At 36.2% G+C, this 25,021-nt stretch overlaps 1 protein-coding gene across 4 annotated transcripts in view; it reads left to right on the plus strand.

Moving 5' to 3' along the window:
• SLC4A7 (solute carrier family 4 member 7) overlaps positions 1-24,369 on the plus strand; it is a 99,990-nt gene extending 75,621 nt beyond the window's left edge. For 3 of the 4 annotated variants that reach the window (XM_067291487.1, XM_067291488.1, XM_067291490.1), the window contains 13 exons: positions 1,501-1,634; positions 2,182-2,427; positions 6,446-6,551; positions 8,466-8,627; positions 9,652-9,765; positions 10,251-10,412; positions 10,654-10,905; positions 13,099-13,167; positions 13,610-13,783; positions 14,123-14,254; positions 14,828-14,928; positions 16,854-16,961; positions 19,759-24,369. In XM_067291487.1, the coding sequence (XP_067147588.1) occupies positions 1,501-1,634; positions 2,182-2,427; positions 6,446-6,551; positions 8,466-8,627; positions 9,652-9,765; positions 10,251-10,412; positions 10,654-10,905; positions 13,099-13,167; positions 13,610-13,783; positions 14,123-14,254; positions 14,828-14,928; positions 16,854-16,961; positions 19,759-19,840 (1,842 nt within the window). In that variant the 3' untranslated portion in view covers positions 19,841-24,369. The remainder of the gene's footprint in view (positions 1-1,500; positions 1,635-2,181; positions 2,428-6,445; positions 6,552-8,465; positions 8,628-9,651; positions 9,766-10,250; positions 10,413-10,653; positions 10,906-13,098; positions 13,168-13,609; positions 13,784-14,122; positions 14,255-14,827; positions 14,929-16,853; positions 16,962-19,758) is intronic. The other variant, XM_067291489.1, reaches the window with a different exon arrangement.
• The last annotated feature ends 652 nt before the right edge of the window (positions 24,370-25,021 follow it).

The following is a 25,021-nucleotide window of genomic DNA, read 5'->3' on the forward strand; positions in this document are numbered from 1 at the left end:
GTTCTCAGTTGTATCTCCTGCAAATAATGCAGTTGACTTGGATATTTATTTACTGATGTAGCACTTCAAGCTCATAGCAAATGCAGAAATATGTTGTGTCTTTTCTGTGCACTCTTTTTGCCCCTCTAATTTTAGGAATAGGTTTTCCTGTGGTTATCAAAATGTTGATGTAATTTTTGAATGTACCTGTGTATAACTACAAAAATTGCTCCTTTTTAAAGCTTGCTTCCTAAATACCTTCTTTCTTTTAGCTATCTGGGATTGTTTGCGGGTTTGTTCCTGCCTTCAGATACTTGGTGTGCATCATTTGAATATAAAATTTAGTTACTGCACACACATGTTCAAGCACAGTAGCTGACTTTGTAAGGTACACAGTTTGTGTTCAGACCTTTTCCTTGTATTCCCAGAGGTCATCACCTCCACAGCACTCCCTGTCCCTGCCACCCTGATAGAGAGCCCCAAGGTTAATGCATTGACTAAGCAAAAACGCTAGTTCAAAGGTAATAGCTGAACAAGAGACTGGGTTCACAATATATATTTTTTTCTAATATAATGAACAAAGGACTGGTGTTCTTATTTTTAGCGACCCCAGTTCAGTAAAGCATTTTGCCCCATTTTAGAAGCTTTCCTGAACTGGGGTTTAACCTTGCATAATTTTTGTTTTCCCAGGCTTGCATAATTGCAAAATAGCAAATATTTTCAAAAATGTTATCGGGAACTCTTTAATCTATAATTCATGACTTCTCACAATTTTAAGTGGTGTAGTTAACTATTAAAGTAGATTTATAATCATTTTAGGTTCTAGAAAGCCCTGCCTCTCTTTTCTGAGGCGCATTGTAACTTTTTTTTTTTATGGAGAATATTCTAGAAAACATGTTATTCAAGAACTGAAATAAGCATTTTACTTCAATGAAAAGAAATGCATTACCAGGTGGGACATTGGTTTACTGTTCATCTATTTATGGTGTCATGTATACATAAACTGATATTGTTCAGTAATTTGCATCCCCCCTCTCCCATCCCCTTGCCCATCAGGTTTTTTTCTTTTGTAATACTTGGTTGACTGATGCAGGTTTGGTACAGCACACCGTATCATGTTTTGGTACAGGTATGTTGCAGTATATACTTTTTTTATATTTACAGAGACAGATAATTTTTTTCCATTTCCTTAAACCACATATTGAGTAGACCTTTTATCTTTAATAACTGTTGCTATGTTTTTCCTCCATCGCTAGCAGAACTAGTAACTTGTTCTCAAACTTATGGATAGCTTTATGTTTCTCAGGAGTGAAGCTTTCCAAATCTTTTATCCATGGTATTGTTACTGCAAAACTGTGTTAGATTATTCTTGTGTCTCAAATATCAATATTGGTTTTAATGTTTTTACATCTTGTCTTGTTTCTAAGTTAATGCATTTTAAAACTATATTTATGCAGATGTGGTGTTAAATGCTAACCTGAAAGGCAGCATAGTTACAGCGGTTTCTTTTCTCCCAAACAGAGTGCAATAGAGTCTCTCTTTGGAGCCTCGTTAACTGGGATTGCCTATTCTCTCTTTGCTGGGCAACCTCTTACTATTTTGGGGAGCACCGGACCAGTTCTAGTATTTGAAAAAATATTATTTAAATTTTGCAGGTAAGTGATGTTTGTGTTAGCTTGATGCACTTTCTAAATTTCCAGCTTACTCAAATACTTTTTTAAAGCAGGCATCTTTTAAAAGTGAAAGTCCATGAAGATGCAAAGAGAATGACGAGAAATTGTGATAAGCCCGTGGCTTAGCCATAGCTTGAGGCACGGGTGGGCCTTAATAAGAAAAGCAGTGATCAAGAAGTGGTCAGGATGTAACTCAAAATGATGTTCTGACTGCGTGCGGGAGTCGGCTTTAATTCTGAAGGGATTAGTCTACCCTCCAGGAAGACTTATCTAGGTAGTCCTGGAAAGAACATCCTTGTAGTACCTCCCAAGCTAGATAACTGCACCCTGAATTCTAGAAATACCTTGCAAGGGTAGTCTACCTTTGGTGGAAGATGAGATAGAAAAGTTTTTGCTTCCCTCAAAACTGCCCTCCAGAATGAAAGAAGTGATGAATTACAGGTCTTGGCCTCAGAATCTGTTTTCAAGTAGGACATGATATAGATGATTTTAGGCTCAATTAAATGTTTGTTTCTTTTTTTTTACACAGAGACTATGAGCTTTCCTACCTCTCCCTGCGAACTAGCATTGGTCTGTGGACTGCATTTTTATGCATAGTACTTGTCGCAACAGATGCCAGCAGCCTTGTGTGTTACATCACTCGATTTACTGAAGAAGCTTTTGCAGCACTTATATGCATCATATTTATTTATGAGGCACTGGAAAAGCTTTTTCATTTGGGAGAAGTGTATGCCTTCAATATGCACAATGATTTGGATAAACTGACTTTATATTCGTAAGTATCAAATTTCTATTCATTAGTAAAATATGTAAGGAAACTTTTTTGTATTATAGCAACATACCATTTATCAAACTACAGTGTGTGCCTCTTTCCGGGAGGGTAGGAGGAAGGCTGGGGGTGGCTCTGGGTGTGAGAAACCTCAGAAAAATTCTGTTCGGGATGAAGTGGAATTGAATTTTCTGTGATAGCTTTGGATGGTTGGAAGGGATGAGGGGCTGTGACAGCTGCCCGTTCTGTCTGATTAAACCTTGATTAAAAGCCAAGCTGTTCCATTAGCTGGACAGGAATCCTGTCTCGCCATTTCCAGAAATCAGGATGGATTCTCCCACTTGGGTGAGGATTATTGCCAGATTGCTGGGGCATAGCCTGAGGTGAGAGGAGTTTGGGTAATGAGAGCTTCTGCAACTTTTGTGGGCTAGGAAGGGGAAGTTAACATCTTTAAGCAACATTGTTTTCTACTGTAGGTAGGGGGGGAAATAATTGACTTTTTAAATTTATTTTTTGTAAGACAGAGGAGAACAACAGTACATACAATAGAGTCACATTTTCTCCTCTGTCCTGCCTCAGTAGAACTAAAGGTTCTACTGATCAGTAATTAGCTGTAAAACTATCAATACTAAAATAACTTTATTTTATTTAAGGAATATAATAAGCAAGATCTTGCTAAACCCTTGCAGGGGAAAAAAACTGCTCAGTTCACGTAGTTTAAACCAAATCAGGATCAAGGACATTGATTTTTATTAACACATAGTGAACTGTCAATCAGTGACCTATACATTCAGGATCAGTAATACAACAGATAAACCACAATGCAGACACTTATGAAATGTCAGTAAGCACCTAAAATTTTTAAAATACCTTTCTATAACTAATCCCCAAAAGTTCTAATCGCACACACACCCATACCCATATGTACCCCCCACCCTGGACGTGTGGGTTACAAGCACACAGCATCTTTGAGGAGTACGTTTTCTTCTGCTAGTGCTCCTTTCCTGCTGGAGATGTGGGTGCTCCAGCTTTACATGGACCTGTGCTGCTCCCTGCAATCTGTTAAGTCACATGCTGGTGAGAAGGCCCCCCATGAGGTCCCATTTGCACACCTGAGGTGGGAGTCCCTGCTTGTTGCACCCCGCTCTGTCAGTCCCTAGCTAGAGGACAGGCTACTCAGGGTGTCCCACGGGGTGGCTGCTTTGTCTGGCAGAGGCAGAGAGCGGAGTGACTTCTGGCAGTGTCAAGCCAGGTTTTGCCTACTGATGTTGCCACTTCAAGGTCTCTCATTATTATTACAAACTTTTATGCTTCTTTTATACTTCTTTTCAGAGTGATTCCTTCTTTTTTTCAAAAGTTTCTTGTTGTTCTCTTGTTAATGTTTAATCCAGCTAATGATTGTCATCTTCCTCTTCAACATGACCAGTTTGGGGCAAATGCTCTGTCAGACTGCTTTTTGTATTCCATTCACACATGGTATTTTTACACTCATTTTCCTATCTTAACTGTTGTTAAGATGGGAAATGTCCAGGCCATTTTACCAAGACTGGGCCATGGGAGTGCGCTTGCACTAACTCTTCCTAATTTCCCCTATTTTCCTTTCTCTTGGCTGTTCATCCTTCTGTTTTGTTGGCTGTAGGACTCATCGGACTTCTCTGTGAGCAAGTTAAAATCATCTGACAGAAACTGTCCAGTGTGTGTGTAGGTCTCCCCGCATCTCCTGCCTCCCAGTTGTGTTCTGCCACACTAGTGTAGGCAGACCCATGTGGGTAGAGAAGGGAGGGTATGACAGCTTTTCGTGCTCCTTGGTTCAGCTTTTTGAGAAGTCACACTTGTCTTTCTGGATGTGCCATGAGCTTTGTTATCGTTTTGTTCTGTATAGGAAGGTGTAGAAGATCTGGCCTTTTAAAATTGCTCCTGTTTGTTGTGCTACCCACCCCTGCTTTGGGGAAGGGAGTGCGGAACAAACATCTTCAGCTAAAAGAGCCAGAAGACAATCTCAAATACAATTCCGTTTCCTGTTTTTCTTTCTTTTCTTGGATTTCCACTTACCTACTTGCTGATATTCTTAATCCTTATTGTATTTCTTTAGAGATTTGTCTGTCAGCTCTCTTTCAGCATGCTGGTTCTTGTTACTGCACTGATGCAATGATTAAAGATGCTTTCTTTTCCTCTCATCATACCTATTATTGTAACCCCTTCCTCTTCTGAGGATTCTTAAGTTATTCTTGGTTTGCAGCTAGCTTATACAGAGTATTGCTTTTCATCCCACTGTGCATAAGAGGAATAATTGCTTTTCAATCTTCTACTAATTTTTTTTGCTGTTATTTTAGGATTAAATTATCAAGAGAGAACATATACTTTTTAAACTTTCTGTTTTATCTTTTTACATCTCCTCAGCATTGTGCTTTGCACATCTAGATACTTTTTGGCCATCCATATCTAGTACTTTTTTCTTCTCTCCCTTCATGCTATCAGCATGTAAGTTTGTTCTTTCACAGTTCTTCTTTTCTGTTTTTCAATATCAGTGCTTCTCCTAGAAAAAGGAATTTCATCTGAGACTTATTTCTTGCTTTATTATCTGATTCTCTTCCTTTATATAAATATTTACATGTTAAGCTTACAGTCTGGAGTACTTGAATAGCTTTACTTGAAAACAATATCCTACTAAATCAGTTTTTAATGTGTTGGCTTTTTACCGAGGTGTACTTGTGTCAGCCTGTCTGACCCAAAGGGTTTTGCAGTCCAGAAAGTTTGAGAATCACTGCAGTAGGTGCACTTTGAAATGTACGCTTTTTTAAAATTTTAAATCTTAGACATATTACAGTTATTTTAAATCTTAGACATATTTGCTTTTACATCTTCAGTTAGCCTATTACATACTCAAATATTGTGTCTTAATTTAGTCTGACCAGTTTTGGTTACATGTAGATCAGAAGGCATGCCAAATATAAAATAAATGGCTGACTCTACCAAGATTTTAGAAAGCAAAAGATCCGTAAACTTGTAGGGGCTAGCAATATGTCTGGTTTGAAAAGCAACTGTTGAAATTGAGTCATCTACACCAAATTTTTAAATATGATGGTTCAGGTCTCTCTAATCCACGCTTACTTTGGTGTAAAATGGGTGGGACTAAGTGGATTTTGACTCATTGTGGGATGGTATGCTGTTGTAATCTTAAAATCTTAGTTTGTATACAGTCATAGAAAGATACTTATGGTGGTTTAGCCCAATGATGTAAAAATCTTTACAAATAATACAGTATATTTTAGTCTGGTTTTTTGTAAAATTTAGGTTTGCGATCTTAAAGATTTTTACTTGTACTGCAAGGACAGTGTCTTCCTGAACATGTGAAAATCACTAGTTTAAAACAGTTTAAATTACTGTTTTGTGATGGAGCAGTCTATAATATTCTAAATAAAAATAACTTTTGAAACTTTTTATAGGAGATTTTCTGCTTTTTGTTAATATTTCTGTGGATTATTTTGATGGAACTCAAAGCTGGCTGAGCAGGGAAACTGAAACTGCCTACATCGAGCCAATTAAAGGGCAAAGAGACAAGGGAGAAGCATCCTTCTCAAACTTCAGATACCCTACTTGAAGTTATTACAGTTTTCTTCCTTGCTTGCTTCTCCTTTCCAATTTAATGATACTATGCGTTTAAATAAAAAAATTGGTATATGTCTTAATATAAGTTCCTTGCACATTTTAAATTTAAACCTTCCTCTTAATTTTTTTTTTGAAATCCACTTTTATCCCAGATTGTGTTCAGCAATTCTTTCTAATGATTTTTTTCTTTGATTTCCCCCCACCCCCCCCCCCCACCCCCAAAAAATGTCCTATTTCATTTCACATAAGGAGGGGCTGTTTACTCTCTTTCTTTCATGGAATGTTGCATTAAACTCTTAAAGTTTTTAAAAAATTACTTCAAATCAGCACATTATTCTTTTATATGCTTAAAAGCGAACTTTTTCAAGAATGGGCAACTCCTTGTAAAGTTCTGAATTTACTTTTTTTTCTTCAGGTGCATGTGTTCTAAGCCTCAGAATCCTAGCAATGAAACTTTACTGATGTGGGGGAGTATGAATAAGTCTGGGGAAACTATAGCATGGAGTAACCTTACTGTTTCTGTAAGTATCTAAAAGCTTAAAAAATATATATATATATATATATATATATATATATAAATAAAAATATAAAAACCCAAACCCCACACAATACCACTCTTTTTTAATTATTATTTAAGGTCTTTCTCAATTTGAACATCAACTGGTTTCTTTGAAACTGTATTTTGAACACTGCTGTTTTTCCCACAACGCTTTAAGCTGAGGGAATTGCAGTCATTGTACATCCTATGAGTGAGTCCATGTCAGTAAACACTGATATCATAAATAGCTGTTTGAGATAATCACTTTATTCCTGGCAGGCAAAACAGTCATCTTTGTGAAGTGCGGATGAATATACAGAGCTGAATAAACAGGGGATTGCTTCCTTCAGTTTTCTGAAAAGGAAGGGTAAATATTTTTAAGAAGATGTAAAGATGGAATCTGGAGTTAAAAGTGCGGTAGCAGACATGTTTCATGGTTTCATATTAGATGTTAGTATAAAATTACAAGAAAATGAGAGAGACTGCCAATAAAAATTGATTGAAAGAAAATAATGGGTTGGAAAACTGAAGATTAAAAGAAAAAGGGGAGGATTATTCAAAGAATAAACCTTAAAATGTTACCTTCTGTACTGGAAGTTTCACAACAAAGCTGATTTTGTGGGTAGGTGGAAAGGAAGAACATTATCACTTGGAAGTAGCACTTGGAGACCTTTAGAAAGAAACATTTTTTGCTGATTGGTTATTCCTTGGGTGGAGTTCAGTTGCCTAAACACAGACATTTACAGGCCTTTGAATGCCCTGGCATGTCCCATCTGGCCTCCACCTGCATCTTGAAGGATTTGGATCTACTATAGATTTTGTGTTGCATTTGCCAGCTTCATGTGGATATTTTTGATATCTTAGGATATTTAAAATGGCAATAAGATATCTGTGTATGGGCTCTTGTGTCAGAGCCTCTAGGTATCTGTAGTCATGGAAAGCAGGAAGTGTTTCACACAGCAAAAATACTATGAAAAACTTCAGTTTTCTCTGTGTTTTTTAGATTCTTTAGTGTTTATCATGTCCCACCAATGTTTCCTAGTCTACCACACTCACCCAGGAGGGCAGTTTCTCATGAACTTGGTTTTCCCACTTGTATATAACTTCCATGTAACTTTTTATTCTCTTAGAGAGATGGAGGTGGTCCAAGATTTGGTGGTGCTTAGAATCAAAGCCAATTGTTTAATGGGAGATTTTTTTCATATGTTAAATTTTTGATAAATTAGTCTGTTTAAAGACCTAGGCTGTGGATATGCTATTTTCAACTATTTGATTTATTCGCTTGCTCTTTCCTTGTACTCTTCCTATGTGTCTACTTTAATTCTTTGCTTTGCACTTCATTGAGCTTTTTGTGTAGGGATCCTCTGTGTTTGTTTCTGTTTTTCATTCAGATTTGTTATTTATGATGTTTTACTAATTCATTAGAAATTAATTTATTACTGTTCTGTTGCGTTAATCTTATCTTCTAAGAATTTGTTTCTCCTTCATCTGTATCAAGACAAAGCAAACCCAAGAATAAAGAGGTGAGAGAAACTAGGGAGAGCTCATTTTTGTCTTCATCAACTTGAGAGTTGATGTTGGATGGTCTGATTTTCCTGGACTTAGTCCTTGGCCTTTATTTACAACATTCAGTGTTCTTATGCTTTGAGAAATAGGACAGAAATGAGGTGAATATAAACAGGTTGTTCCCTGTTGGGCACCTCCTAACATTTTGGCCTCCTGAAATATCAGTGGTGGCTATTGTGACTCTTCTGGAACAGAAAGCACACAAATCTTTGGCGTTTTTTAACTTTTTATGAAATAGCTTTTAGGTGTGTTTTATACTGAAAAGTTACAAGTTAGGTTGAATGAATCTGTTTCAAAGACTAGAAATTTAATGAGGTTTTTCTCCTTGCAGGAATGTTTAGAATTTCATGGTGTGTTTCGTGGATCAGCTTGTGGTCATCATGGACCATATATTCCAGATGTTCTCTTCTGGTCTGTCATATTGTTCTTTACAACATTTTTCCTCTCCTCTTTTCTTAAGCAATTCAAGACCAAACGCTATTTCCCAACTAAGGTAATTCTGACTAGTGATGATTGTTTTGAGATAAATGTTTTTGTGTACATTAGTGTAATTTAATGAAGTGGAAAATTTTTTTTTAATTGTTCCTCAAAACTTTTTATTGTGAGTGTGATTTTGACCACATTTCTTTTAAGACATGAAGAGAAATTAAAAACAAAAAAATTAATGAATGATTGTGGAAAAATAAGGCATTAGAGTAATGAAATTGGCTGCTGAAAATTCAGTGCTTACTATCTCCTTTCCTATTGTTCTAATGAGATGTTCCAAATATTAAGAGACCTAAGCATATCTATCATTCTGTATGGGATATTGCCAAGTATCATCTGGAATGACTATATTCCCACAGTGTTCCTCACCTACTAGTACAGAGCACTGATTGCTTTCCCCAAACTGATGATGACTGGAGGGTTCTGTACTATTCCTCAAGGAATTACTTTCCCTTATAGGGGCTCATACAGTGATTATCCTTGGATTGATTTGCACTACGTTTTTCTGCTAGCCAAAATAAAGTGGAAGATCATCTCTGAACCTCAAGCCATACCTACAACATGTTCTTAATATTTCTTAAAGTCACCTTCCATAACCAGAATCTGTTGCACAGTATACCCCTCATATCAATTAAACATCAAATGAATGCACGTTGATTTCAGAACAATTCAATGGTAGCACTGAATTAAGCTCCAAGAGACCAGCTGTGATGACCCAGCCTCCCAGTAGAGCTAAGACCACCGAATAGATGAAGATGAAGGAGTTATTTGAAGTAATTTGCTTCTTGCAGCAGATCACTTTGAATGAGATTATTGGTTAGATGAACAGTAGTTCAAAATATTCTGCAACTCTAACCTGTGCTGGCAGATGGTTTAAATTTTTTAAAAATAAAGTGAGAAAACATAATCAGTGGTCTAGTGTATAATATAAATAGACTTTAAGCACTGCTTATAGTGGAGAAAATTCTCTTTTCCTGTATGTAAATTATAATGATGAAAAGCAAGTGTTAACAAAAGTCTTTTCTTTATAGGTACGTTCTACCATCAGTGACTTTGCAGTATTTCTAACCATAGTAATCATGGTTTTGATTGACTATCTTGTAGGAGTACCTTCTCCTAAGCTTCATGTTCCAGAGAAATTTGAAGTAAGAAATAAAGCCTCTTAAAAAAACTTAATTTTTTTAAATGCTTGCAATTTCATAGACAATGAAATAGTGGAGTTGCATAGAAACAAAAACATATCTTTTTGGCTTACATTATTAATGCAAGTACTGAAGTAATTTCCCTTTTTATTTTGGGTGCGCATCTCATCTGACAGAAGAGACTATGCTTTATAGTCTAATATGGCTGAAAAGGATGTATTCTTTTGTGGAGATGTGCAAAATCAAGGAATGGAATGGACTGTTTTAATCTTTTCCATATAAACGTCACATTCACATCAAACAGCTAATCAGTCTTTTAGTCAAAGCCATTTTTTAAAAAACATGAACATATAATTAAGAGACTCTCAAAGGAAAAGTTTTGGTATTCTGAGCTGGGTTGATCTGTTCATTGTAGCTAACATTTGTAGCAATAAAATCTCCCTTTTATTTTAGTGAATTAATTCTTATTTTTGATGTTTGTTTTTCAGCCTACTCGAAAAGACCGAGGATGGTTCATAGATCCTCTTGGAGGCAATCCTTGGTGGACACTCTTGATAGCTGCTGTTCCTGCTTTACTCTGTACCATTCTCATTTTCATGGATCAACAAATAACAGCTGTTATTATAAACAGAAAAGAGCATAAGCTGAAGGTAAAAGTCTGTTCATTTTGAGTGTATAAGTCAATTTTATTTTAAATTAGATTCATTCTGTAAATCTGTGAAACATTACCAACAGCCACTAGATACCCTTATTTACCAATAAAGAACAAGTATCTTTTTTTGGACACTCTCAAAATCTCCAACTTTTATAGTCGTGTTATTTACCTACTAAGCTATACATATTTCATTGTGTAAGTTCATAAGTGAGTCATTTCTTTGCTTAATTTTACAGAAAGGCTGTGGTTATCATCTTGATCTGCTCATGGTTGGTGTTATGTTGGGCATATGTTCTATCATGGGCTTACCATGGTTTGTTGCTGCAACTGTCCTGTCTATAAGTCATGTTAACAGCCTGAAAGTAGAGTCCGAATGCTCTGCCCCAGGAGAGCAACCAAAGTTTTTGGGAATCCGTGAGCAGCGAGTGACAGGATTGATGATTTTTGTCCTGATGGGGCTGTCAGTGTTCATGACCTCTGTGTTAAAGGTAAAAGAGAGTTTTTGCAAAAATATTTATGCTTGCTTTGCACTTTTTATTTTGATACTATGTTTTAGTATTTCATAATTTTAGCAAGCTCTAATATGTTAAGTAAAATATGCACGGACTCATTCTCAAATTGCCTTTTTATCAACAAATATTAATTAAATAGAAATGATCAGGGGAGATGCAAGTAAAATGAAATCTGAATAAGCTAGGTATGTAGTGAATAGTGAAGAAAGCAGTCTTTATCCATGTTACTTGATTTTTCTTGTTAGCGATTTTTTTAGTTTCCCAAGTACATGTTACCAGATACAGTCCTAGTAGTTTTAGTGTGAGTGTGTAAAGTGAGAGAGAACAGGAATGTGGTAAAGCTATGAAGTTATTTAAGTGGAAGTAATATAAAGTAGCAGAAGAAACAAAAACATCCAGTTAAAATGAACATCAGAAATGACATTGTTCACTTCTAATTCTTTATCTACTAGCTCTGTAAACTCACTTTGAGGTTTAAAGTTCAGGCTTAGCTTATGCAGTATTGCATGTAATAGAGATTCTGCAAGTCAAATTAATTGGCTTTTTGCTCAGATTTGAGTAAAATCAATCTCACTTCTGCTTTGCTATGTAAACTCCATATAGTTAAAATGAGAAATGGAAAATACTGTCTCTTCATTGCCAAAATAGCAGATATGACTTAGAATGCGTAATTACTACTACCTTTAAAGAATTTTGTGATAGGGCTTTAAAGACAGGCCACAAGTCCTTTTACAAAAAGGTAGCTTCTAATGGGCTTCTAACTGAAGTTTAGGCAATGGGAAGGAATAGATCTATGGACAATTAGCTTTAAATTAGTAATTAGACCTACGTATTCTAAATTCTTAATAGTTGGACATTTATATATATTAAAGAATGTAAAGGTCTGAACAATAAGGCAATAGAAGTTATGAAAGATAACTATTTAGACTGGATGATCTCTGTTAGAAAAGCTACCAAGAGCTAAGCAGTGTAATGGAAACAATCAGAATCAAACCCAGGAATATAGAGTTACTGTTGCTTGAAAATGAAAGGTGAAGTAAAGGTGCAGATAGCTGAAGTCTGTTTCTTTCACATTTTAAGAGTTGATTCCTGGAAGCTAATACATTCATTTCTTAGGGAACCAATAGAAATGGTATTATTGGATATTCTTTCTTTATGAAATATTTTCCTTTTTCAGTGTGAATGGCTGTCATTGTTCAAAAGAAGGAAGGAAGACAAAGAAAACCTTGCATCTGTAGGGTGCTGTGGTTTCGTTCCATGTATGGATATATGCTGATTTAATGCAGTAGAAGTTGATGCTAATGAAAAACTAGCATGTCAAATTATATAGCTCATGGTGAAGACACGAGCTTTATTTTTATATATATGTGTGTGTGTGTACACACACACACACACACACACACACACACACACACACGCATGCATATATTATAATGAATCCCTAAGGCATAATTTTATTCCAGGATAGTTAAGTTTCAGTAAAGGCCTTTGTTCAGACTTGATTACAGCAGTTTTTCTTAAGGTTTGCAATTACATCTTGTCCTTTATTCATTTAAAACTTTCTTGAATTCAAGAGCAAAGTCAGCTTCGCTTGCAAAGGCTTGATGCAAGTGTCACTGAAATCAATGGACGACTTCATTATCTTAGTAAGCTTTAAATTGATATTCTTACTGGAGCAAAATTTAGCCTTGATTAATTGGCAGAATTTCATATTGTGTGTGTGGTTTCTTTTTGTTTCATTTGCTCTGGAAATGCCAGATACACTGATCAAAAGTAATGTTCATATGGCAGTTTCATAAAGTTGATAGTCTCAGTCCAGTTCCTAGGAGAGAGCCACATAAACTAGCATATTTAGCATTAATAGAAATCATGTTTACAATCTAGAAAATCCTAGTGGCTGGGCAGTCAAGACTGAATTGCGTTTTAATCATGATGATAGCCTTGATAGTCATGGGGAGGGATGTAGGTCCTACGCCATCTCCCTGCTTTTTTGCTGTTCAGTGCTGCATTTGTTCTCCAGGTAAATAAAGGGCCTCAGCTTTTACAGATATCAGTTAAAATAAATATACAGCAAAAATATTTTGGTTCATTTCCTTTACTAATGTGAACTACCATATTGTATACCATATTGGTTCTAGAAGTAATTGTGTGGGTTTTTTTCCTCCCCAGTTTATTCCAATGCCAGTTTTGTATGGTGTCTTTCTTTACATGGGAGTATCTTCATTAAAAGGCATTCAGGTAAAATCTGTTTTTAATGAACAGTTTGCTTTTGCTTAACACTAAATGAAAAGGAAACTTTTTAACACATTATGTTACATGAGCATGACAGTTAACCCATACTGTCAGAGCAGGATGTAGAATGATTTCTTAAGTGTCATATTCAAATGTTTGTTCTTACCACATTGTGCTTTCAGTTCTCAGTTCTTTTGTGTTTATTCTTTCAGTAGTTTAGCTGAGCAGCAAATTTCTGAAGTATTCTCAAATGTTGAAGAAATTATGTTAAAAATGACAGCCACTCAACACTGCTTCCTCCCCACCCCACACACATATTTTCAATGTCCTTCATTACTATTTTAGTTGGGATTAATATCTGCTTCTGGTGCCTCCCAGAAATGTTTTTCTTGCCTTCAAGAGAAGGAGGAGATCATTAACTGAAGGGTGATTTTATTTTTCAATGCAGTTTTTTGACCGTATAAAGCTGTTTGGAATGCCTGCCAAACATCAACCTGACCTGATATATCTACGTTATGTGCCACTCTGGAAGGTCCATATCTTTACAGTTATTCAGCTCACTTGTCTAGTTTTGTTGTGGGTGATTAAAGCGTCTGCAGCTGCTGTTGTTTTCCCTATGATGGTAAGTTACCTATCCTACAAGCCACGCATTTTTGAAGAGTGCGTGCATCATCTGAGATCTCTTCAGAACATATTTGCTGCCTTAGAAAGGGAGTGGGAAAGAAAGGAGAACTTCTGCTATAAGCTTTTCACTTTTGAAACAGAAAGGCTTTTTGTTTCCTAAAAGTAAGCAATTTGGTTGTGAATAGCTACAGAAAGTGAAAATGATTTAACTGTGTAGTAAGATAAAACTAGTACTACAAAAAAGGTCTTTAGTTAAAGATACTGAGTAAACTGAAAGCGTGTGCATATTTATTCATTTAAATAGTTTAACATAAATTCCATTTATGGTTCCCTTAAGGTTCTAGCATTAGTGTTCATTCGCAAGCTCATGGATTTATGTTTCACCAAAAGAGAGCTTAGCTGGCTTGATGATCTTATGCCGGAAAGTAAAAAGAAGAAAGAAGATGACAAAAAGAAAAAGGAAAAAGCAGTAAGTGTAAAAAAAACAAAACAAAACAAAAAAAACAACCAATCAACCAAAAAAACCCAATCAAACTAAGCGTGTTGTAAATTACTAGAAAATACTCAATAGCATGAAATTAAAAGATTTTTAAGTGGCACAAGCATATGACTTTATACCCAAATGTAATAAACATTTTGAAATTATTTACTGATGAGTTTTAACGCCAGAATAACCATTACTAGCAATTTAGGGGAGGAAAGGACACTGTTTCAGTGATGCTGTTATAAGTTATGACTCTTATTTGTGATTAAATTTAGCAGGCAGATTGGAAAGTCAGAAACAGTTTTTTCACACAATTTTTTTCTGAGTCTTTCATTAGTTTAGAAGGCAGATGTGGGTGGGAGAGAAAAGCAGTGAAGTTGAGCAGAGATCTTGACTCTGCTCAGACTAATGATTAAACTGTTTACTACATTCTATTGTATGCAGAGCAGTAGTTAGTCAACTGCTAGTTGACCCTTAACAGAGCTTGTATAACTTTTATGAAAAAGTTGATTTCTGCTGCATGATTAATTTTACCAACTTTGTACTTGGGATTTACAGGAAGCAGAGAGAATGCTTCAGGCAGGGGACAGCGAAAGTGTACACCTTCGATATGAAGAAGCAAACGTCTTGGATTTTCCTGTAAAAACCCTAAAATACAGGTATAATATTATGTTGGTCTTTTAAGAGGAGTTTTTGTATGATATGCCATAATTTGCTTTATATTAAGTTGGCCATGTATGAGTTGAATTAACTTTCATCCAAGCTTGTAACTCAGCTATGATTAGAAAGAATTGAAGATATCTCTCATTGTACTACGCTAGCATTTGTATGTGGTGTTGTTCTTTAAAACTGCATCTTAATTATAAATTTACATGACCATCTTGAACAGATCAGATGACTCAATTTCGACCAGCTGTACTCAAGGTGAAGAAGCTTCTTTGGTCAGTTTTCATGGAATACTTGTGTGTTACTGTGCATGAAGTGCTGGGTTTTAAACAGTGGTTGATGAATAGCATCAGTTGAGCCATGTTTTTACCAGCCACTTGGATTTTTAAAATGGACTCTGAGAGCGCAGTTCTTTGGCTTAGCTAGGTCAGGACAGCTAAAGTCCATAACTTCCATGTGATCTAAACCAATTTTGTTAACAGGCAGCCTTTTCACTTAAGCTTATTTTCCGAAAGTAAAAAGTGAGGACAGGGTTATTGGTTCTCTTGCAGAGAAACCTTTTCACCCTGATTTTTCTGCTTTGCTGTACTAGTTCAGCAGCAGCTAAGGAAGTGCTGGAATTACCCTGACAGAATATGTCTCCAAGACTGGACGGTATTTTGTCTCTGTATGTATCTCCCTACTGAGGAAGTATTAAGCTTATTTTTTTAGGTATTCTGCAGCTGTTCAACACGCCCCAGGAGGTGTTGACAGATAAATAGCTTGTCATCTTTTTTGCGCCTCTAATAGTAAGTGTTCCTGGGTTAAAAATTGACTTTCCTGTGGATCTAGAGGAACGTTAGATCTACTTTGACCTGAGTTGGGAATAAGCAGACTTCAGGGTTAGATTTTCCAGCTGAGTCCTGTCATCTACTCTACATAAAAGTAGGGTTGAACTTGCTCTAGCAACTCAAGTGAAAATGATGCTAAAGCATTTTTTTAAACATTAGAGTTGCTAATTGTTCTCTCAGTAGAACTATGATTTCATCAACTGTGTGTTTTTATCTGTGTATTTACCATATATTACGCTGTCTTGCATGTTGTGGGATTTCTTAGAAAAATGGCTTTGAAACCTTTCTGTGCTGATTTATAACACAAATGATTTATATTCCCCAAAATACAAGGTAGTAGAGAACTGGGCTACAATGTGTCTGATAGTTCTTATACAGCGATTGTACACTGGAGAGGGGATTTAGTAAGCTTAAGTGTGGAGCAGAACAGAAAGCCTGTCTACAGCCAGCACATTAAGGCTGCTCTACATATAGAGATATGGAGGGCAAAGTGGCTAATAGGTTCTGAAAGCTTACCATCTGTGAGGATAAACTTACTTCTGCAGGGCTCTGCGAGGGGGAGGGACTCAAAATTTGTCTAGCAAGGCTCTGCAGAAAAAAAACTTTGAAATATGTCTGGAAATTGGGAGTTCTAGATTTTTATTAGTTTTTAATCTTGAGTTACCAGTTTCAAAATTTTATTAACATCTGTTCTTTTCCTCTTGATTATTTTCTGGAAGCAGCTTAAAATAATTCTGATTTATGAAAGCCTTAGCAGAATAATATGATTCATTTTTTAATTCCTGAACATTCAAAATAGTTTTCTTAAGTTACAGGATAATTTGGAAATGAGATACTCAAATCTCATTCATTCACAGTGTCTTAGTGATATCTACATGAAAAACTGTTTTAAGATGCTATGTGATGAGAGCAGTGCTAGTGAGTTAAGTGTTCAAATTCTTGTTTAAATATCTTTGTAAGAGGTGAATTCAACTTGTGGCTGCATAAATGTAAAAAGAAGGCACAACTGATGTAAACAATGAGTGACAAAAAGTATAATGCTATTGCAAGGTATTGAGTACTAACCAGAAAGTATGTTTGTTCTTTAGCGTTGATCCCTCAATTGTAAACATATCAGATGAAATGGCCAAAACTGCACAGTGGAAGGCTCTTGCCATGAGTACTGAGAATGCCAAAGTAACCAGAGCTAACCTGAGGTAGCTATAATTACTCACACAATTTCTAATTACAGTTTTGTTTAGCAAATGATAGTTGTGCTCATTTTTCTTGAAATGTATCTCAAAATGAGCGTACATGGTTGGTAAACTTGTACTGATATTTTACTTTCAAGGATCTTGCATCTGAGCTTCGTTTTTCTCTTTATCATGAAGTTTTAAACAATATCTGCAAGAAATTCTTATTATTTTTATTAAATGTATTATTGCAATTTTAAAGTTATTCTTTATTTGTTTAATACAATTGCATGCTACTCTGATAGGTTTAGGGTTTCTAAAAACTTTACTAAAATGTATATAAACATGGGAACTGTTTGATCCTGAGTATTAGAAATGCCAGTGGAAATAAAAGGTAAGTCCAGCAGTTTCATTGCTGCTTTATGCTTCCCTAAGGATCTGCCCCTTGTTTTTTTTTTCCCCAGCTTATTTTTAAATCCTAAAAATTAAACCTGGCTCAAATATTATCTTCCCTGTAAATGAAAAATACTCATGTGAAGTATTGGACAAGTTAGGAGCCCTTGGAGCTATGAACTTTTCCTGCAGCTGGCCAGCATCTATGATAGCCATCAGCCTTTTTCTCAGAAATTTTTCGTTCAATGAATCATTCTGTTATTCTGTCCTATCTTTTTCCCTGTCTGGCTGAATCTATCAAGGGGAGCAAAACAAATCCTGAACATTCATATGTAAAGTCCCCAGCTTCCTGAAAATTTATGTTTTGCAGGGACCCCTATCTGTGGACTGTTGCAATAGTCCAACTAACAATTGCTTAGTAGTGTTTTCATGCGGGAAGAAGAGGAGAATTGGCCTGATTATCCAGGAAAATGAGGCTTAGCAATCCTCCTGTCTGTACCTGCGTCATCATCTTTTTGGTTGATTCCTTTCAGTTAAGTCTGTTAGAGAAGGACATTTTTCAGAGAGACTGAGTTGTCCAGCTTTGTGTAAATTTAAACCTCAGTGGAAGAGAAGTGGGAGCGAGGGGGCTTCTCTGTAATTGTCCAAGCTATTAGGTACTGTTTAGCCTGCTTCATGGAAGCAGTGGTAGTGACTGGCTGCTTAGCACTTGCATACTGCCTGTTTATTCAGCAAGTGCACAACTCCAAACTAGGCACGGAAATGTGCTTTATTTTGCCCAGATGGTAGGTAAACAAGAGCGAAGTGGGGGACGTGAAGAGGACTTGAAGTACTGTAATAGGAGGAGCTGAAAAGAGTAATTCATACAGGCACTAGTGAAACACTTCAGTGAAACTTGAGATTGTACTATCTTGAACTTTTTTTTTTTTAAAACCCTTGAGTACCATGTGAACTTGTCTCTCAGGAAGATTGATAACAGAGGCTTGTGTGCATCCATGTATTTTAATTGCTTATTCTCTTTCATGCTATTTGAGAAGCCTGTTACAGAATTTGTGGAGGCTTTCTGTACAATATCTGATAGTTATTGGATGTATAAGGCTTGAAGAGATGCAGACCTCTGCTTTCCCTTCTAGATGAACTCAAATTTTTAGATTTGATTTTCAGGCATTTAGAAGTTTGTGCAACTCCATCTTGCACTTTCCTGTTTCTTGAGTAGGTTAAGTTAGTGTAGAATTATATGCAGCACAAACACATTAGACTTCTGACCAGTTTGTCATGTTTTTGTGATCTGCTGGTGAGACTTAAAGGTGTCACCAGTGCTCAATCAAAAATATTTCCCAGTAAAATTTTTCCTCTCAGTTCTGGTAAGGTTTTTCTTTGTAACAATCTTCATTTGTTAGTGTGGACATATGTTTGGTGTTGCAGGAAGATTCTGTAGTCACTGCTATCTTCAGATTCATAGACTTCAAATAGGATGTTGTTTGAAGCAAGCAATGTTTTCTGGAGTTCCAGACACTGTCACATGAGTTGGCATTACTCCTTAACAGTCCTAACCACTTTCATATTTTGTTCTTTGTTGTTTTTCCCCATCTTATCTAGACAACTTTTTATTTCCCTCTCTTCCATTTCTCCCATTTTGTAAGTATGCCTGGACTCTGTAGAGAGCTGTAATACATCTTTTACAGAATGCCAGGATATTTCTCTTTACATGGATTTCTAATACATTTTTTCCTTAAAGAACAACTCCACAGACATGTCTTCTAAAATACCTGCCAAGAGATCCTACCTCTTATGACATTCCAATTTCTCTTCTACTTTTCTGTAGCTACCTTGGGACGTTCCTGCTTCTCCTTGCATAAGCCATTGTTGAGTGTCTGTGTCCCCAAGCAAGCCAGTTGTTTTGGGTTCCAGCCAGCTCATTGTCTTTAGGGCCTTCCACTTGAATGGAAGCTCATCCAGATTTCCAGCTGTCCTCTCCTGTTGTTACAAATGTGGTTCCTTATTTTGAAGAGACCAAAATGTTTTCCCAGTCTTGTATTATGAAAAAATTTGCTCCCTTCCCAATAATTAAGAAATATTAATAATATTGCTTGTTATATATTTGTGAATGTTTTTAATTAGCCAGTTTTTTTTTTCTAAAGGTGTCTCATTTCAAATCAATAGAATCAGTAACAGCAGTAGATCTGGAAAACAATGAATGGATGGATGTAAGACTGTATTTATAGATGAGATCTTGTTGACTTTGTTTTTCAAGCTTGTACTGTTCCTGTGAATAGTATTTAACATTCTACAATGTAACAGAAATATGTGATCATAAAAGTATCCTTACATAAATACTTTGAATGTTGACCATTAAGTATAAAATGTTTGAAAATTAACCTTCATTAAAGTGAGCCAAACCTTAAATGTTCATCTTTGCTTTCAACAGCCCTGAGAAGCCAGAAGGTGTGAAAATAAATATGGAAGATGCACCTGTTGTGAAATATGTGGATGCTGAAACATCTTTATAGAACTGAACCAAGGGGAATTTTGTGTATTTTGTGTGTGTGTGTGTGTGTGTGTGTGTGTGTATATATATATATATCACTGTAGGATATCATACCATTGAAGTGTGATTTCCAAGTTTAAGGAGGAACATATATTTAATTCTGCCATTGTTTAGGGCACTGTAGATATGCTTGCAAAACAAGAAGATTTTCCTACAAATAAGATGAGTGGTAATCACACTTCAGATATTTATTTTATTGGAAATTTTATTTTCATTTTTAAATAGGAAGATTGTAATGAATGCGTATTCTTTTCAATAATCATTATGTGCATAAAAGTTAAATCAGCTTTTGCTGATGATTACTGGTCCATGTTGCTTAGAATTTTGCAATACCTCTGTGTTACAGTTTATTTTCCATGCAGACAGTTACTGTGTGTTTTTTGCAGGGTAAGCACGTTTTTTGTGATTTCACAGAACGAAAATTAATGTGCTGTTAACATGAACTACTGTGTTTTATGTCTCCACTACATGCTAATATTTTTTTGGATTCTGTCACTCATATTATATAGAAGTGGCCTAGAGTTCCAAGTCAGGTAATTAATCCTTAGAATATATATAAATATGCTGTTCTGATATATATATATATTTTTAAACCATTCTTGATTTTAAATATCCTGTTCTGCTACTGTTTTTTTTTTTTAAATCCACTCTTGATATATATATATATATTTTGTTGTTGTTGTTGTTGTTGTTGTTGTTGTTATCACCCAGTAGTAGTATGGGTGCAGTAACTATAGTTACAGCCCCAAGTCAGTATTTGCCATTCTGGAAACTCCATGCTTAAACAACATAAATTGGATTTACAGCCAGAAATTTGGTATATAGGAATTTATACATACTTACTACACTAGTAGTCTTGAATTCTTTCCTTCCTGTTTTTATTTACATTTTCCATTGACTTTGAAAGTTTGATTTGCTCAGCTGTAAGACTGAAACTTTGGAGTATTTCATGTCCTCCTCAGAATAGCTTTCTTGCTTAATTCATTTTTAAACTTACTGTGTATTTGATTAAATTAGCTGTAGTTGTTTATAATTCTGTAATAGGTTTATGACCAGTATTGTTTTATGGATTACAAATTGCTTTGTGGTATTTGTGTTTACTGTTACGATCCTCTCCATTGTAAAGGGCATATATGATAGCACACCAACCTATTTTTAAACATTCTATTTATTTTAATTAGCATAAATTTTTATCATGTAAGACAAATTGAAAAAATAAATACTGATTTATTAAAGTAAATGGAATTTTCTGCGGGTTCACATTGTTTGAAAATGCAGTCAGTGCATTTATTGTATTACACCTTCAAGTTCTAATGTTTAGCATTCTAATATTTGAAAAAATTATACTTTTATGTAAAAATCAAAATCTTGATCACTTACCTGCTGCAGTTTCCATTATTGATATTTTTTGCCTTACACCTTAGTTTTTTGGCTTTAATTCCTGAAATTGTCTCTCTACATTCTGAACTGCTTCCAGCCCTTTCTGGCTTTAATATGATCCGTGCTCACTTAAATATGGAAGATACTGTTAGGTTAATTTTACTTTCAGCAAAGTGGAGAGTTTTACCATGGACAACATGGTAAAATTCTCAAGATCTTCAGAAGAAGCAGATTTTGGAGGAGGGCAGAGTTCATCTGAAAATACCACCAGAGGTGGAATTATGGTGCTCTTCAGATAAGTGTCATTTGGAGAGAAGACAATTGTATATTACGAAAACAAAGCAATCAGTGGGAATAAATGGAAATATTAGAAGTAGCATTTAAGTTACATGGACTGTTACCATTTCCTTTGATCGAAACATAATGGATATATATATATATATATTTCTTGCTGAATTCTGAGAAAAAAGACAATTTACTGAAAGTAGGCTTAGAGCAATATGAATAATGCTATCCAAACTGTTGTAACAGAGGCTCAGGTCAGTGAAAAAACAAGTGAGGTTTGCATTACCAATTTGAATAATACTGTGTAATGAGCTGTATAGGTGTTTCTTTATTCTCAGATATTAGTGTAGCTTGTGCCTTAGCTTGAGTATGTGCTTTTTCATAAAATACCCATTTTTCCCACTAGTTAAACTGAGATCCAGTGAAACTGTGGTAGATGGTTTCCCAAAACCTTCTGCATTATCCAAAAAAAAACCCTCAAAAAACAAGCATTCATCTGCAGCATCACATCTGTAGTCGATTGTTGACTACTAAGTAGCTCTTGCTGAATCCAACGACGAAAATAATATTTCTAGCAGTTTACACAGCATTATCCGTAATGCATTACTTTCATATTGGTCTTCCAAGTAATATCTGTATACTTAATATTCACAGCCCTAGAACCATTTCTGAAGACCCAAGCAGTTGTTAAAAGCCTAATAGTTTTTAAACTATGTAATGCCAGAAATCACGGTTCCCTGATGCTGCACACTTTGTATCTGGCTTCCACTTCTGACAGATTAACTTTTGGGCAATATACAGAATATTACAGAAGTGGATATTTTTCTAGTAAAGTTTTTAAAAAGAAAAAAAAAAACTCTCTCTTCCCCTCCCCCACTAAGTCTAATCACAGTATTTCTTTAATTTTAATTGTGTATGTAGTTTAATCGGTGCTAGAAATACCATGAATTGCAAAGCAGTTTACAGTGTCCCTCAGTTTTGTTGCTCTTGATTAGTAGCATGTTATGCTTGCACCTTTTTTTTTTTCCACATGAATAGAATAAGGCCTTGTATTAAGTGCATAAAAACCCAGTGGTAGTCTATGGTTAAGTAATGTGCCGCTCATTTTATTCCTTTTCTGCTTTAAAATCATGCATAGTAGTAAAGTAAAACAACTGAGGATGTAGTTTACTGTATGTAGATAAACATTTTGCCTTAATGGGTGCAAAAGAGCAGTGATAATTACTATGCACTGATTTTTAACCTAGGGGTTAAGCCCTATAAAAATTAAGCCAATTTATTTCCATTCCAACAGTTAGAGAGAAATAAACAGCCCTGCACTTTTCCTAGATGCCTTGGTTTCCCAGAATGGAGCTTAGTGCTGCTGTGTATCTGGCTGCAGAGCCACCTCAGGAAGTCTTTTTTTTGTTTGTTTGTTTTGGTTTTTGTTTTTCTCTTTTCGCTTGCTCTCTTTATAAAAAGATGAATGTTTACATAAAGCGTAGGTCTTAATTTTGACCACTCCATTTAAATTATCTCTGAAAATATTTCACTTAAAATGCAGTCTCATGTTTAAATTATATTCTACAAAACTCATTCTTAGTATTTTTCATATGTATTACAATGACACATTTTCATCCTGTTTACATATGCCCAAGTTATATTTTCGTCCTAGTTTAAATTTGCAGCTGTATTGTAATATCTTGTATGATTATTTAGTGAAATGTTCCAAATTGCCAAGTTTATCATAAAACTTGTTAAGGTAGAATTCAGTGCCCTAGTGGGGTTTTCCAACTAAATGTATTGGCCATTTTCTTCTATGTTTAATCAAAGTTCTCCTATAACTTTTCATTTGCTTCACCTGCATCTCTCTTTATACGTTAGCGTACTAATTTGTGCCCTTTGCAAAGGCAGGTTCAATGTGCTGTAAAATGCATGTCTAATGAATAGGTGTAATGTAAGAGAGCCTGCAACATTTTCAAGGGTTATCTTGTACATATGTTCTATAAATCATAAGGTAACTGGTTCATGATTTTCAGTTCACAAATGTAGTCTGTTAGATGAGCATCACAATGATTTTTTTTTTGCTTTATATGATTAGTAATGTTTTAATTACTCATCTAGGTCAAATTCACTATGAAGTACAGTACAAATGTGTGAAATATTTTGTTTATACCAACAGTAATTTATTTTACAGCAAATTTAAGACTAGAGGCATACAGCTTTGAGTCAGTATAAAAGTAGTGCTATAAATACAAAGCAAATTGCTTAGTAATTTTAAATTGATTTTATTTTGTAACTTTTTTAGTGAAATCATAAACTGTAGGAAATTTTAGTTGGCGTTGAAGTTAATCTAAAGACACTTTCGTATTGAACTTAGTACCTGTTGACATTGATTTGGAATAATGAGTTGAAAATCAAGACTTTTTATAAAATGTTTTATTGGCAAGAGAAGACACATTATTTGTAGTATTTTTTTTCTGTTGTTGCTGATGCACTTCTGTGCAAACGTGTCTTCCGGTGTTCAGCATCTTTAACTGAACCACAATTTTGATTTTAATATTGATCATTTGAAATGTGATTACATTGTATGGTTTTAATTTTTGATGAGTGCTTTTCTAATTACAAGGATGTTTTCTTACTTTATAACAAAATCCAAAGTAAATGAAAACATTATTCCAAATGCAGAATCAATATTCAGTTTATACAGAAAACACAAATCTCGGACTTGTCTTTAATGTGAAAGATCCAGCCTTTTGTTAAGTGTTTTAATTACTGGCAGAAGAAAATTATCTTTTGTAATGTTTCAGAAAGTTGGTAAAAGTAATAAAAATCTACTGAACTACATTGTGTGTGTTTGTTTGTTTCTACTCTATAAAATACCGTTAGATTGGATTTAGTGACGGAGGTACTGTCGTGTCCAGGACCGGGTCGCTCCTTGACTTTCCCGCAGGCCCCTGGCGGTGCTGGGGGCGGCGGGGCCGGGGCCCCCCGCGGCGGGATGAGGTGACGCAGCCGCCGGCTGCCCCGCGCCTCCCGCCTGCTGCGGAGCGTTCCCGTGCCCATGGCAACGCCCGTGGCGTTAGCGGTCGCTAGGGTGCGTGGGTGCCGCGGAGCACGGGAGCTTGCCATTGGGCGGCGAGCCCGGCGGTTCTCCAAGAAGGGGCGATACGATTGGCTGCGGGTCCGTTCGTGGTGCTCGCGGTGCCGCCGCAGTCAGATGCGGAGCGGGGCGGAGGCCGCGGCAGGGGCTTCGCGGGCCGCGCCGTGAGTGGGGCGAGGCGGGAGGGGCGCGCGCGGCCGGGGCCGTCCCGGCGGTGGCAGCGGCGGCGGCGGGCGGCGCAGCCCCTCGCCCCTGAGAGGCGCCCGCGGGGCTGGCGCCGCCTCCCCACGCCGGGCGGGGCGAGAGCGTCAGCGGCCGCTGCTGCCCGAGGCGGCGGAGCCGTTGTTCGCCCGCTTTCCGAGGCCGGCGGCCGTGAGGAGCCGTCGGCGCCTGGCG

The sequence above is a fragment of the Apteryx mantelli genome, chromosome 2 (genome assembly GCF_036417845.1).
Source record: "Apteryx mantelli isolate bAptMan1 chromosome 2, bAptMan1.hap1, whole genome shotgun sequence".
Taxonomy (NCBI): Eukaryota; Metazoa; Chordata; class Aves; order Apterygiformes; family Apterygidae; genus Apteryx; species Apteryx mantelli.